This window comes from Gymnogyps californianus, chromosome 3, assembly GCF_018139145.2.
Source record: "Gymnogyps californianus isolate 813 chromosome 3, ASM1813914v2, whole genome shotgun sequence".
Taxonomy (NCBI): Eukaryota; Metazoa; Chordata; class Aves; order Accipitriformes; family Cathartidae; genus Gymnogyps; species Gymnogyps californianus.
The window spans coordinates 83,553,275-83,569,770 of NC_059473.1; the positions used below are offsets into that span (position 1 = coordinate 83,553,275).

The window sequence follows — 16,496 nt, forward strand, 5'->3', positions numbered from 1 at the left end:
TAATTGGTGAGTGATCCCTCCCTGTCCTGGTCTCGACCCTTGAGCCATTTGTTGTTGTATTTTCTCCTCCCCATCCCACCGGGGGGGGGGCGCAGAGGAGGAGTGAGCAAGCACCTGCATGGTGCTTTGTTGCCAGCTGGGCTTAAACCACAACAGCCATTTATAATGTGATGTAAATGTCATTAGACACTGACATCCAAATGTTCCAACCAATAGTAAACTACAACAATTATCTTCTATTCTGCAGTGTAACTGCAAAAGCATACTTGTTATGTGAGAAGCCTAATGTTGAAATTTGAAATTGTTCATTTTATGAAGGTTTGTACTAGATACCTTTCATATCGGACCCATTTTATGAGGGTTTGAACTAGACACCCTTCATATCTTTTAAAACAATCCTATTTTCCATTATGATTATAAATCCTAATTTCCATTAAGATTATAGCATAATTTTGCTAAAGAAGTACCCTTAATTCCCACCAACATATTTATTAAATTATTTTATACAAAGGCCAAAGAATAAAACCAGCTCACTGACCATTTTTCTTTGGTTTTCCACATTCTTTTACTGATAAAACCTACAAAAGTAATTAAACACTAACAATTTGCTAAATAAAAGAAGAATGACTTGACTAACCAAGCTTGTGTTAATATTGCAGTCATTTGTCACAGTAGCTTTCATCATCAGCTGAGCTCTGCCCTCCATCAGCTATCTCCTCTGGAACAAATGCTTCTATAAAATCATCTCTTCATTTTATTTTTAGTAGTCTACATTTGACTGTGCTCATTTATGCTTTGGCTCTTCCTTCATCTCCAACAAACAAATCCCCTCCAAACTGACAGACCACAATGACATCAATTTAATTATTCCCTATAAATTCTATAGGCTTGACACCTACTCCTTCTTGGTTGAAATCTAACTCTGGCAAGGTAGATCCTTAAGTGCCAGGTACGAGAGCTTCTGAAAATGCAGATGGACATTTCATAAGGTGTCCTAATATTCAGTAATTTTGATTTCAAATGGGCTTTGTGTACATTTGTTGCCTATTTGTATAGCTGGTACCCTATGACCTTGGAAGGCCAGGTTATTTCATCAGTAGCTGAGAATGCTCCACATGTCTAAGGAGATGGTAACTGGTAATTTGATTTTTGCACACACACACAAATGTAAAGTTGTTTCTATACATACAAAAGTAATAGCTGCAGCCTACTGGTGAAGAGTATGTTATGCTGGGCTCTAACCATTACTTTTCCACAAAGTGGATTCACAAAAAGCTTTTGACAAAGGCCTTCAAAGGCCGTGAAGGCAAACCAGGCAAGAGAGAAAAGAGGAGAGATCTTTGCCTGGATAAGTAAGTGACTGAATACATAAAACAGTGAACAAGAAAAGAGCAGGCCAGTTTTCACAGGGAGTGATGATTCCAGTGGAGCACCTCAGTCTGGGCTGTTTAACATACCCAGAGAAGATCTGGAAAAGGGCGAGAGCAGTGCAGCTAGAAAGTCCGTTGAGGCAAAGCTATTCAAGGTAGTAAGGACATGGGCAAAACTGTAAAAGGATTGTATGAGATGAGCGGTTGGTTTCTAAAATGGCAGCTATAAAATTAGCATACGAGAGTTTCATGAAAAAGTCATCCCAGTGCTCAGCTATAGTAAAAAAACAAAAAGTAATCAAAGCTTAGAAATTGTTAGGCAAGAGAGAACAAAACAGAAGTCAACTCTATGCCCATGCAGAAATCTATGCTTTGCCTACTGCTGCATGCAATTCTCTTACCCTCATCTCACAAAAGATATACTAGAGCTGTAAAAGCTTCAGAGAAGGGCAGAAAGCATCACTAAGCATATGGACCAGCTTCCATTTCAGTAGCATCTGAATAAGTTGGAAATTTCCAACCTAGGAAAGAGATGATTGAGTGCTACAAGAAGAATACCTAGGAACTGACGGTTCATTGTCTTTTCCAATAGAAGAACTAGAAGGAATCAAGTGAAATTGGTGGAAATCAGATTCAGAACAAGCAAAAAGTAGTTCTTCACACAACAGGCAGTGTGCCACCTTGTTAGAGAACACAGTGGATGAGAAATCTTACACAGGCTCAATGAGAAAGAGGATAAAAGCTTGGATGGAAGACCTATTTAGGATTGCTGAATAGATAGGAATCACACCCTGCTCAGGAAACGCACGAGCTGAAAACAGCTGGGGAATTCTCAGGGACACACCACATACACTTAGCCTGGATTTACTCTTTCTCCAGGCATCACAAACAGCTACTGCTAAAGCAGCTAGCCAATGATCCAACACAGTGTGGCCATTCTTACATTCTCACACAATGCTGTTGAGGGCATCTCCCTCTTTTCAGGTATTACTTATTAAGTAGTAGAGCGAGAGGCAGTTTAATTCGTTCGTCACTCGCACATTAGTCATCCAGTAAGAGTGGATTGGGACTTAGAGAGGTTTTAGATGTCTAAGTTTGAAAACAGGTTGACTTAGGCAGATTAACTCCTGCCAAAGATAAACAACCAGCAGCATTTTACAAAGCTGTTCAAGGACAGTCAAATGTAGAGGTTCCACTGCTTAAATCCAACCTTTTACTAGATGAAGGCCTACAGTGATGTGAATTCAACTAGTCAATATCACATTTCAGTCTACTAAAATGAAGTTAACAGGGTGTAAAAAAAATGGCACTGTTGACAATGAAGCAATTGAATTTGTTTAAAGAAAGGTATTTCCTCTAAAACTTCCAACAAGCATGATGTGCAACACAAAAGGCAAAAGTATGTGCATTGTGATGGGCTTCTCCTTATACAAACAAAGGGGAATGGAAGAAACCCTGAGGGAGCATCCAAAAGAAAAACAGCTATTTCAATAGTGTTAAAACATCCTAACACCAGCTATATGTACAAGTGCAACATATGGATCATGTTTTTAGCTCTTCAGCAGTCTTGCCTCTTTCTTTGGATACTTCTCAAGTTATTAAAATTGTATGTGGGTCCTAGTCACTGAAGCTAAGTGTGACACACTGCCCAAATAATTCACTCAGGTGTTTTCAGCTTCACTACACCTACAGAATAATAGCTTTAATTTCTCCTGAGGTTGTGTAGGAAGATACTGATGGAGACTGCAAAACATAGAAGAGTGTCTACTGCATCCAACTATGTTCTAAAATACAAGAGTTCTTCACCAGACTATAGGGACTGAGAAGAAAACAGGTACGAAACACTTCTCTACCACAGGCCTGCCCCAATAAATTTGCTTTCCATGGGCAGACTCTTAGCCACACAGAAATTGCAGCTGAGCCCAGCCCAGCTTCAGAACACTTGCTATAGCAGCACTGCAAAATTGAACTGAGGTAGCCTGGAGCAAGCAAAGAAGATGGTAAAGAAAATTGACCATTACAGCAACACGGCTGCAATGACTCCCTTCTGTCCTGCTTTTAAACTGAGAAAATGTATCAACTGAATAGTAACCAAACACCACATGTTGTTATAACACCAATTTAATTCGAGACAATAAGCCACAGTCTCCAATGGCCTATCTCACTAACTGCAGAGTTGATTCTGCCATACTTACTCATGGTGCACTTACCATATAGGGACTTCAAAAAAGCAAAAGAAAAAAAATAGTCAAGAGGATAACTCAGAGAATAATACACCATATTGTCTACCATCCAGCAGTGGCAGAATTGCAATTAATTCATTTCTGTACTATTAGAATCGCAACACAAATATATTTACTCTGACACCATAGCAACTGTTGCAAATTTGAAAACAGAATTCAGAAAAGAGAAGATTCTTGTAAATGCTTTTGATAGCACCCACATTGCTGAGCTGTGGGAATTCTGTCTGCAGCAAAGGAAAATTGCTTCAGAGCCTCACAGAGTAAAAACCCATTAATTGCAAAGATAAGGATGAACAAAGTAATATAACCCAGATACACTCCCTTACTTTGTCCACTTTAAAAGAATATTAAAATATTTATTTAGAAAGTTTTAAAACGTTTGCAAACCATTTTTGTGTATACTTCAGAAGTAAAAAAGTTTGTTCAGATAAATATTACACAAGACGACACCTCACACCTGCCCACGCTAAATTACTTCCAATGATTTGATTAAACTTAGTAAAACTATTGCCAATGCCTATATCAAACAATATTCTTCTAAGTGAAGGAATGTGTTGTTTTCTTGACGTTCAACTGTAACTGGATTACTGAATAATTAGTAACAAAACTCTAATATGTACTTAAACCTTTATATTATGCTAGGAGTACAACTTTTCAAAAAAATTTTTTCCAGGCCTCATCTTATTTTAGGCAAGTTTTTTTTCTAATGAGAAGCAAGCAGCACTGAGTTCTCATTTCTCAACAGGCAGTGTATAAGTAACATGTTAACAACACCAGACACTACTATGAATCTTCAAGTACCTTCTGCATTGTTGGCGTCACTCAGAACCATGTGTATTGTGCCACATTTGGCTGATTTCATGTGTAGAAGAATTAAAATACAGTGCTAAACAGTTAGACAGCATGCTGAAATAGTCCTTACAGCATCACTGTATGGTAGCGAACATTACGAGGTCAATAATTGCAATCCTGGAACCACTACTAAGACTACATTCCTTCCCAAGTTTGCAGTTAGTATTCTTACATAGGAAGAATGCATTAAAAAAAGCCGATTAAAAAGAGAGTTAAGAAGGGGGGGGGGGGGGGATAGTTTTATCTCAATAGTAAGCATATTTAAAAAGAGACATCTTTATCAAAGTTCTTAGACAAGAAAAGTGCTGGTGTGACAGTAAATAAGAATACTATATCCTGTTCTGAAGTTTTGTAGGGCGATTGGGAACTGCTTCTGAGTTAGGGCATTGATAATGGAGAATGGCACAGGACAATATGAATTAGTATGGCAAAGACAAGAAATTAATTGGTCAAAAGTCTTGAGGCTTCTCAGATGGTGGGGAAGAATGTTAAAAGTAAGAAGATGGCAAGGATGTATAAGTGAGAGATGCCACATAGCTGTGATATTACTAGCTGTGCATAAATCATGATGGCAGCACAAAGATAGCTTGGTATTTCATGGAAAATGTTTCAATTTTCTTATAAGTTATCATCAGTGAGAACAAAGATAAGGAAAGGATGCAAGGAAACATAACAGGATGCATGGTTTGCCACCTCTGGGATGTTCATCTGGCATCTCTACAGTTGTACATCTGCATCCTGTAGTTGATCTGTTAGCATATCATGGATGTGTCAGATTTCCAAACAAACAGTAGTTCCACCTGGGGTCCTTCTCTAGTCCCAAGCCATATATGGATAGGTACAACTGCTTCTGAACAACTAACAGACTAGCTTTCTAGCTTGAGCACTAGAGGAGGATTTTTGTACAAAGAGTCAGGTTCACAAATAGGCTTGCTTTTCTCGGCCCTCTTTCTTGAATCCTTACAAGCAGTACACATTTTCCCAAACCCGTTATGACAGTCTGCATAGTCTGGATGCAACACATACTATTTCTATAGTATTATCCTACTACACTTAAAAGAATGTTGGATTTCAGCCTGTACTGTCCCAAACAAGTCTGTACTAGATATGCGTTCAGGGGTTGGTGAAAAATAGCTTTGGCTGAAAATCTACCAGATTTTTGCACTTCCTGAGTCCTTGGTCAATCCTAAAATGGTAGGTTTTACAAAAAGAATATGGATGGGGAAAGGGGAGACATGGTCATTTCAGCTACAGATCACGTCCATACCACATCAGTTACACTTACATTTTTAGTTCTTTAACAAAAAAACAGAACTTCAGTTTAACTAAAATGTTCTAGGAATATTGTCTTTATTGTCTTAGTTGCATTACAAATCATAGAACAGTTGAGGTTGGAAGGGACTCGTGGAAGTCATCTTGTCCAATCCTCTACTCAAGCAGGGCCCAGGACCGTGTCTAGATGGCTTCTGAATATCTCCATGGACAGAGACTCCACAACCTCCCTGGGCAACCTGTGCCAGTGCTCAGTTACCCTCACAGGGAAAAAAGTGTTACCTGACATTCAGAGGAAACCTCCAGCGTTTCCCTTTGTGCCCGTTGCCCCTTGTCCTGCCACTGGGCACCACCGAAAAGAGCCTGGCTCTGTCCTCTTTGCACCCTCCCTTCAGGTATTTATATACATTGATAAGATCTCCCTGAGCCATCTCTGCTCCAGGCTAAACAGTCCTAGCTCTCTCAGCCTTTCCTCACAGGAGAGAAGCTCCAGTCCCATAATCATCTTCATGGCCCCTCGCTGGACTCTCTCCAGTATGTCTGTGTCTCTCTTGTAGAGAGGAGTGCAATAAAGGACAACTGTGGATTATTAACGTATTCTAGTGGCGATCAACTATATGTATTACATAATGAAAAAACATAAACAAATGTTTCAGTAGTATTAATTAGGATAATATTGTTTGATTTACAATAATTAATTGTTTTCATTTGGAGGCTTCTCCTCCACAGTAGACTTCTGTTGCCTTTGTATTTACAAATTGTTTAAGAGTGCATTTGGCACTGCCTTACTTGCCCAAGTTGCTCGGAACTCAACAAACCAAAATCCATTCCAAACGTTGATCTCCATTTGTGAATTCTACTTACAATAGCTTATATACAAGAATGAGATGCAATTGAACAACAGAGCCAGCCAGTTCCATCGACTGAAGCAGAATCTGTTGTTAATTGCATTTCCTTCTTTTTGTTATCTTGTTCACAAAGATTGGTCTAACTTAGAACTTCAGGTTTCAAATTCATTAAACCACTGCTTTTGGGTGCAAGTTGCAGGTAGACAACAGGCATATGGGAATTCACTTTAAGTTACCTGCTAGGTAATTATTACAAGCAGGTAATATCCTTATGAAGGATATACTTTGAATTATTTGAGTTTAAGAACCTGCAGTATTTATTTTTTTTAAAAATGGTGTATACAACATTTAACAAGAGCAATGATTCTATATGCTTGGGAGAAATGAAAAAAAGCATTAGTTTAGAAACAATGTTAGACGATACAGTGAATCTATGTGACTGAGATCTACCAAAGCTGTGTTAGGCAATTAATACAGATGAAATAGTTTAGTTTCTCAAATATATCATAATTTCCAAATGAGAAAATGAAATCAAAATGATCCCAGGAAAAGTTTAGACATACAAGAAGAGGAAGTATTTCTCAACCTACACAGGAAGCTAAAAGTGAAGGTAAGAGCCTCTTTTGGCACAAAAGTCTCAGTAACTACTAGATATTACTAGGAGAATGGAGTTGATTTGGTCCGATGGAAAGAGCTAACATTTTTAAACATTATCTGGAGAGACAATTTCTAAGTAGCATCACTTCCAGGGTACAATAGCAAGGAAAATACCTTCTGTTTGGTACATGCACATCAATGGTAAAATACTGAAAAACAAAATCAGATTATACTGCAAAAGCAGCAGGTAATTCTGATTTCTCAGAACTAGGTCCTTAGATCTATCCCTAAGACATGTTAGGGAGAGCCTTTTCCTCTTTATGATTCATGTAACAAGACCTCGAAAGCTATTTGCATCATACAGTCTTTCAGACCTCAGGGATTTGTTTATAAAAATTAATTCTCTAGCCTTATCAAGAAACAATGCAATATATTGCAAAATACAAACAATAAGCAATGTTGTGTACACAGGAAGAAACTATCTTGACAGGGAAGAAAGATGGCACAGAAAAACCCTGAAAAGAAACTGCTTAAGAATCAACTGTGACAGTTATAAGTACAAAGTCTGTATGCAAAATTAATATCTACTAGTTCATTTCAGAGAAGAAAGAATCTTCTAAGAATTGAACATGCTCATTGTGGAAAAAAATTAGAATATTATTGACATTTTAAAATCTATTCTAGTTAATTGATATAATTTTGTTCATCCAGATTACATGGAAAAATCTGCATCTTTTTGAGAAAGATCAAAGTCCTGTGACTATAAACCCACTCAAATGAAAAATAAGGAAGAAGAAAGGAGTTGTTCTGACTGGAAAACCAATGCATTTTGCACTAGAAAATCTTGAGGTTATATAATCACCTGCCAACACTGTAAATGCCTACTAATGAAGTCATGCAGTAACATTTCATTTTGCTCCCAGAGGGGAAAAAAGAAAAAGAATCTTTTAATTGGAAATCACTTAGCTTGCTAGAGTTATCACAATCCACACATACTCACTAGCTCAACTGCCTTGTCTCACTGCAATAGACTGAGACAAATAGCAAATTACAGCATGTCGTATGGAAAAGTTTGCCTAAAATGCTGTTTGTTGCTTAAAAAAGAATTCATAAAAATACATGTTTACTATTCTTTATATGAGTCTTTTAGGGTATGGAGCTAACTACTGTATTCCTTCGCTCATTTTGAAATAAAAGGTCCTTCAGGAGATCCTGAACAGAAAACAAACTGAGAACCCTAATTTTCAACTGTCTAATCTTGCAGTTTAACTCTGTATTTTTAATGCAGTCTTTCTATGCAATTTCCTAAGGGATTTTTTTCTTAAAGAAAAAACCACAACATTTTGGTGTACAAATGTAATAAACTCCCAAATTAGATGCTATGCTTAGGATTTAAATTCCAATGTTTCTGTACAGCTGGAACTACAAGACTAACTATACCAACTGGAAGAGTGGCAGGCTGTTACCCTAGAAGGCTGGCCCTTAGTATTTTGCTGAAGCCCAGATCTCCAGCTTGCCTTAGAAAAGCAAATTAAGATTTTACTCCAGACTATAAACTCAAAGAAAAATTGATAAGGCAACCTCTGTTTGACCTTCTCCACTCTTCCACATAAAATGGCTCCAATTCCCTCAGTCTGCAACATGACACATTTAATTATCCTTCTAAAGTGTTAACAAACCTTTCTTTGCAGTAAAAGAAAGAAAGAAGTGGCAACTTGAAAAAATATGCTGTTCAACTGACTTGTTATTCTCATCAAGAAAATACCACAATTTCAGAAGCAGCTCCATCTAAATCAAAGTAGACACAGAACATGTAAAAAACCATAGAAGGGCTCTGTAGAAAGCAAATATCCAGTCTCTTGTGCAAGCTGTTTTACAGGAGTGGCAAAAAAGAGAAAACAAACAAAAAAATCATGCTGATTCATTCTGATAGAGCCCTGTGTAGAATTGAACATATTTTTGGGGTAATCTGTGAGATCATAAGAACTGGATGACAGCCTCTCCAGACAGAGCTGAAGGTAGGCTAGTATATTAATCCAATCTATGAGCCATAGAAACCAGAAGCTATGGTAGGCAAGTTCTTTGTGTCACACTGATGTATAGTGTTGTCATCTCAGTTTTACTCAAGGCAACTCCAACATCTGATATTACCAGAATCCCATCCACTGCAGTCCTGAGCTTACATCTTACAAAAACTAGTCAAAGGTAAGTTTCCCATGGCAATGGCTTCTTCATTAATTACTTCAGGGTCAGAAAATCTGCAAGGTTCGTCCAAGAATTCCTCCAAGAAAATCCAGGAAAAACTAAGGGTAGAAATCATTTTATGTAATATTAACAGCTAAGTTTGAAGCATGTGAGTCTAGTCTTTATGACCAGTGGAGAGAACTGGCACTTCCAGATGGTCATTCATTTCATTCTAAATAAATCTTCTGTCCTCCTTTATCATCCTCTGGAAATGCCCGTTTCTCTTCACTGACTCTGAATGAAGCTTGGCATCGTTCTCCTAAATCTTAGAAAATGAATACTTGGGTAGCTCAAATTAGGCAAAATCCCCCTAGACATAAAAACATTAATAATCTCAGTTTAAATACAAAACATCATTACTTTTTAATCAACTCTTGCTTTTTCTAAATTATTAGAATCAGGAGCATAGTGTATAGTAACTTTTTTGCCATCTTCCTACAGAACATAAATCTCATTTCAGAATTTTCTAACAAAGCTTTTTGTCCACTAATAGAAACTGTTTGACTGATTTCAGAAAGCATGAGCTCATATTTATAGCTGATACCTAAAGTCTGAAGAATATGTCCTACCAAATTATAACAATTTTGAGGCAGATCAAATTACTAAATGCTGCATAGATCATTCTCTCAGTATTTTTTTTAATAGAAAAGATTTACGTAGCAATTAGCAATTTGATCTACTGTAAAACTTTTTTTTTCTTTTCCGTAGGGCATTAAGATTTTCATTTGCAATAACTGTCCAGCAAATACCAAGTAACTCAATTGGAAATAACAGGATGAGTCACAGTGCCCCAGATCTCAAGGTCAATAACTGACCAAGGTAGAAGCTATTCCTACCACGCTGCTTGAACACTCGGTACAGCTGCCGACTCTATGATGTTTCTATGCACAGGGTACGATGAGCTCTGGAAGGAATATATGTCACAGGTGCGGAGGAATGATATGGCACCCTTATTAAAATATTTCAGTCAAACCAGAACAGCAGCCCTGTAGTGTATCTATCATCAACAAGTATATATAGCGCTTGGTAGAGCTAGAGCGCTCCCAAATCCCTCTCTGTGCACTGGGGTAAAAGAAAAAAAGTGGTAAGCAACCTGTGTTACAGCAGGCCAGGGCACCATGACAAAGCAACATTAGCAGCTATGGCAGTACAAAGTCTGCAGTAGCAGAACACACAAGCACGCAAAAAAGCTCAAAAAATGAGCAATCAATTGGCTCAACATTATCACAGTGAAAGTAACATCAAGGTTAACAATATTTCTTAAATACACAGAATAAATTAAGTCTCAATTCTAACCAAAAGAGAGAGACGGAGTTGACAGGAAGATAAAAATTCTGCTCAGGTAATTAAGGGTATAGAACAGTTGTCATACACTGTATTACTATTGTAACAAAACAAAAAGGTCACCATAAAGAAGTTCGTAGCACTACAATTACAGTGTAGGCAAAATATTAAATAAACTTACTTTGTTAGAGAAAACAGACCTTTAAATTAATTTCAGCTTTAGTCTCTGAATAACAACAGGCTGACTCACACTTAAAAACACCAATCAACTAAAGAGCTGTAGACAGTCCAGCATTTTGAACAGGTACATTATAATGAAGGTTAGTAGAACAGCTTCATATGAAGAATGCTCTTCCTATTAGAAAACTCAACTTTTCAGTTACTCCAATTTTAGCACCTGGGTTCAATATTCCATGCTGAGTGACTGAATTAGATTTCCCAGGGAATATTTTAATCTTTACATTTCAGAAACACTTGTTTCTGAAAATAAGTTTTACTACGCTTAAAAAATTACTACAGCTTCCTCTTTGAGAGTAACCATTTACATCCCTACAAAAATCCACTCTCCATCTGACTTAAACTGCATTTATTAATATTTAAATTCCCTCTCCTCATCCTTCCATGCTCTAAGCACAACTGTTTCAAATGTCTGGGTTCTACAAAAAAAAAATCTTCCACTTTCTGACTTTTCTGGGGCATAAGATTCATAGAATGATGCGTACTGCCTATCTCTATTGGGGGAGGGAAAGGAAGACTAATCATAAATAATGATAAAAAACTTAATTATGTTCTTAACATTTCTTTCCTATGACATGTATGTAGATATTTAAAATTGTATACTCTACTGAATGTGCAATAATCCAGAATTTTCTATAGGCTCAAATTTAAAGCTTGTTCTGTATGATATCTATAACCATCCCTGCCCCCGCCCGGGGTAATTTTTTATATTATTATAAGAAAAGAAAAAAAAAAAACTTTTGGACTTACTCGGAAGTAGTCACTGCAGGCTGCCAGGACTGCTTTATGTGCGTGGAATTTCTGCTCTTCAGCAATAAGGGTGATATCGCAAAGTATGCCATCACTTCTTTGTTGGTTCAGGGCTGCCAGGACAGCATCGTTATGGGAGCTGGACTGACAAAGCCTCTGACCTGTCAGCATTTCCTGAACACTGAGAGGGGAAAGGGGAAAGATTTTGTCAAAAAAATGTAGGAAACAAGCAGATTCTGTCAGAAATATAGAAGAACTTTTTCTAAGACAAGATTATTTGATAATTCTTGGAAAGAAAAAAAAAGCCGTGAACCCTGTCAGGCAAAAATCTTTATATGGTACAGACATCACAAGAAAAGCTCGGTATAACAAAAGTATTATGAAACCTGATTATATACTCAAATTTAAAAACCTCAACTGTTCTGATTTTCATTTGCTGCACTGGAAGTCAGCTGGACTCACAGGATTAATTCAGAATCATTTTAGAATTAAGTGAGAAGAATAAAGAGCCTAGGTCAATGGAGCGGCAGAAAACTTTCAGTGGCTCAAACATGCATTAGTGGAAAGGAGTATGTATGTAACTAGTCCTACTAAAAAGAATGAAGGCTCGTGGTCTCAGGTGGCCTGTTTAAGTCTGATACTGCATTACTGAATGTTTTCAGACCATTTCAGGTCATTCACATTTATGAAGTGTTGTGGGGGTTTTTTGCATGTTTGTTTTGTATTGGGGGGGAGGATGTTTGCTTGTTTTTAAAATGCTGAGGCCTTCCACCACCATCTTGTATGAATACAAGATTTCCATGTCATCCAGCCTAAGACTGTCTGATCACAGCTTCTTTTTCTACAGCAGAAGGAAGAGACAATATAACTGTTGATGCAAACAGAAACAAATCAAACAAATCTCCAAATCCTCTTTGGCACAAAACAATGCAGTTTATTTGAAATCTGTGAGACTATACCAATTTATATTGCCCAAGAATCTAGGTCTTTATAGAAGGTGAGTTTACAGAGAGTCATACCTGAGTAAATCAAAGTGAAGGTATAATTTTTTTTTTTTATTAAGGTGTAAATAAACTATCATTTTTCCACTACAATCATGTAATTCACTCCATACACATGCTATGCAGCAGCTGTGTGGCTGCTATATTTTCCTTTCCCATCAACACACACTTTCTGTACTGACTATCCCACTCCTGCACCTTGGGCATCTCTAAACTAATGCAGACCTACCTTGCAGACTGTTTGCTCCAATCTAACCTAATCTTTTAAAAAGACAAGAACTAAGACATTCCTTCTAGAAGAAGGGTGGCCAAAGTGGAGTTACACAGGAATAACCTGTATCTGAATTTCACCCCCTCTCTAATAGTTTAGGTTTCACACATGAACATACGCTACATACATTTCAAAATGATTCATTCAAAAGATTCTTTTTCCTTCAGCTGTTCTGTTTGTGGAACCCCACTGATATTCTAAGTGACAATTATTAAGAAATGTAACTTGTTAAAATACAAGGGAATTATTTCTAACAATTATTGCTGTAGAAATTACAGAAGGGAAAAGTGACTAAATCAAATCAAGATGTATTATTTTTGGCAGGCAATGCCACAGGTTCAACTTGCTGTATTAAAAAAATAAACTAATAAAACTGGTTTTTTTCTCCAGCCTTCATCAACAGCAATGAAGAATCTGAAATCAAAGGTTAACCATCAGTTTTGTTACTGATTCCTGGAGAACTGCAGGATACAGTCTGCTCACCCTCGTTTCCCCCTTAAGAACTTTGAAGAACATTGGGGTTTCGGGGGCGGGGGGGGGGGGGGGGGGGGGGGGGAGGTGTTGAGTTGGGTTTTTTCCCCCGAAGGGAACTGAGAACTTTAAAAAATTGGAAGATAACTTGTGCAAGTATAATAAGCTAATTATACCTAGAGATGTTTTCTCCGTATTTCTGTTTTTATTAGCGTCCCTCCCAATGTTGTGAGCCAAGCCCTTGATTCCTCTTGCTTTTCTCACAATCATCCAGAGGTGATTTTCCACAAGAAAAGGACTATTTCACTCAACAGAAAACAGATCAGAGGGACATGGCACAAGGGTAAGTTTTGTGGGGAATTTTTTTATTTTTTTATATATATAAAAATATATATTTTATATCTATATACACATAAAATCAGGCATCTGTGGTTTTAAATTGAGCTCTGTCATAATCCTTTTTTCAATTCAATGACCAAAGTGAAAAATCAATTGCCTGTAACCCTTGCGTTAACAACATAAGAAGAATGTATACACATGCAAGGCAATTTAACTGGAATTTATGAATGAAAAAGCACTGATTCATTAAACATAACATGGCCACTTTGCGATATTGCCAGTTGATACACTCAACAGCTATAAAATGCAAGGAATTCCTGATTCTCTTCTGCTGCAGAAGTATGGCAGGGAAAGGGGAACAGAACTGGAACAATACGATGCCCCAGTACTATCAGTTAGATCTCTGAGCTCCCAGATCAGCCCATGAGTGTAAACTACTCTGTAAAACAGAACAACAACCAGCGTATCAGACTAGTGCAAGGTTCTGCAGAAAAGCAGAGTGTTCTGCCTGAAAGTGCTCCCAGAAACTAATTAAATTGTAAATATCAGATTCTCTGATGAGACAATGGCCAATACAAATAAATGAGAAAGGCTAGACTGGTAAGTACATATAGATGATTAAGACTCTGTAAGAGGGAAAGAGAATGGAAGATTCTGGAAGGCAGGAAGATGAGTTTGGAGAGAATGCTTTGAAGCCAATTCAAAGAACTGGAAGAGTAATATATGTCCTGAATAGTGGAACACTACACACACCAAAAATGATCACCAGCCACCAATTCAAATGCATGAATGTAAAATGCCAGTTGCTTCCACAATCAAAAATTCCAAATATAGACAAAGGCATAAACAAGATATGAAGAGACTGTGGACCCAAACCAATCCCAGGCATGCTTCTCTTTGCTAGAGATAAGTGGCAACAAGAAAGCAATATTTTGCAGATTATAACATGGATATGTATTAAACAATATGAATTACTAATGAACAAAAATATTAATTTCACTTTTCTACTAGCTGTTGACTGATGCTTTGGTAAACATAATCCTAAATGTGAATGACTTCATACATGCTACCAAGTACTACACCTCAGGCACCTCTCAGATGGCATCTTTCAGTTCTGCTCTTCTGAATATCAAAGCTTATAGTCCTGTAGAGAAAGCAGCATGCATTGCAGCTAGAAAGAGAGAAAGGAGAGGAACATTAACATTCAAAGCATACACAGCCTCAGTCTTAAAGATCAATACTTTCAGGATGTATAATTCAAAAGCAACTTTCTTCAATTCTTCTATTGCAGAAAGACATACCATATAAAGTGAATGTGAAATTTTATTGGCTAGATTGAGTACAGCCTGAAAGTGGCCTTTCCTCTAGTCTTTTCTAGAAATTCACAACCTACCATCTGAACTTCCTGCATCTACTGCCCTTGAGGCATGTCTCCTTTCTGCAAACTCAGGAACACATATTATTTCAACAAAGTGGAAGAATGGTGAGGGAAGTATTTTCCCAAAATCCCTCCATTTGAAGAGTAGGCCAGAAGCATCTGTTGGTGTTTGCTTACTTCCCTGAATAACATACAGCTATAAAAATCTTGCACCTTCCACAGTGTAATCTCACAGGCCTGTCTAGGGTCTAGGAGGTTTGCCATACACCTAAACTCATGCTTTAACTATATTAATTTTTCCTAAAGACACAGTTTGGTGGGGGAGAGGGGAAAGGTTTACTGTATACTCCAAAAGGCAGCTCCCACTTTCCCCAGAGCAACATTCTTGATTGACTAATCAGTGCTATGACCAAGTAGCACTGTCAACCTGGATATAAACAAACCTTCTTGTAAATACAAACAGTACAGTACATACAAGCAGTATGATCAGATTTATAAATTCTACAGCTTTTTTTAAAAGGTAAAATATTAAAGTGACCATATAAATTAACCTATGCTGCTTAATGACTACTGAAAGTTGCTTTTGTAACAAAAAGGATAAAGGATGTTGTAACAGATAATTATTCCCCAAAGTCGTCAAAACATTACAGATCTCACACTGATATCTCAGTACCTAAATAAGGTGACAGAACTTTTCCATCTCTGCTGGTTGCCAGTGTGCCTCTGTAAAAGCAGTCATCTTTAGTACAAGGGGTTTTTTTCTGCTTTCCAATTAAAACAATGCCCTATTCCAGGTGCTCTTCAGAGGCTTCTACTGAGATCAATACTGAAACACCACAAACACCCTTTTGTAGTGTTACTAATTAAACAAACAAAAGTACAAATAATCCATTTCTTTGCTTATAGTAATTTGTTCTTAATTCTGCCCCTTAATCTTACCCTGACTGGTAGTTTTACTTTGAAAGCTACTACACTAATTTCAGGGAGACTCTACAAGAATGCAGAATTAAGCCCTTAGTCGTTCCCCAGATAACAAACAAGCAACCTGTGATAAAGGACCATTAATCCTTTTCCTATTCTCCTGAATTACAATTCTTCATTCTACAGACAAAACTACAGTTCTTACTTGCCAGAGAGGCACAGTGACATCTACCTTTCTGCAAGTGCTGTCACCTGCACCACAGCAATGGAAGAACCAAGTAGAACCATACAAGAGTTTTGAATTTTGGAGGCTGATAACTTTGTTTAGCTGGATTTTCTTGAAGACAATAGAAGGAACACTCTTGAGAAATCCTGGTAGATCTCAAGGCCTTACTCCAAACCACGGAAGGAGTAACAG

At 37.4% G+C, this 16,496-nt stretch overlaps 1 protein-coding gene across 5 annotated transcripts in view; it reads right to left on the reverse strand.

Moving 5' to 3' along the window:
• Positions 1–16,496, reverse strand: part of KLHL32 (kelch like family member 32) — a 130,011-nt gene that overhangs the window by 83,306 nt on the left and 30,209 nt on the right. For 2 of the 5 annotated variants that reach the window (XM_050894812.1, XM_050894817.1), the window contains exons 3-4: positions 14,862–14,950; positions 11,698–11,878 (exon numbers count right to left, since the gene is read on the reverse strand). In XM_050894812.1, coding sequence (XP_050750769.1) covers positions 11,698–11,878; positions 14,862–14,884 — 204 coding nt within the window. In that variant the 5' untranslated portion in view covers positions 14,885–14,950. Of the gene's footprint in view, positions 1–11,697; positions 11,879–13,616; positions 13,635–14,861; positions 14,951–16,496 lie in introns of those variants that run through there. The other 3 variants (XM_050894813.1, XM_050894814.1, XM_050894816.1) reach the window with 3 other exon arrangements.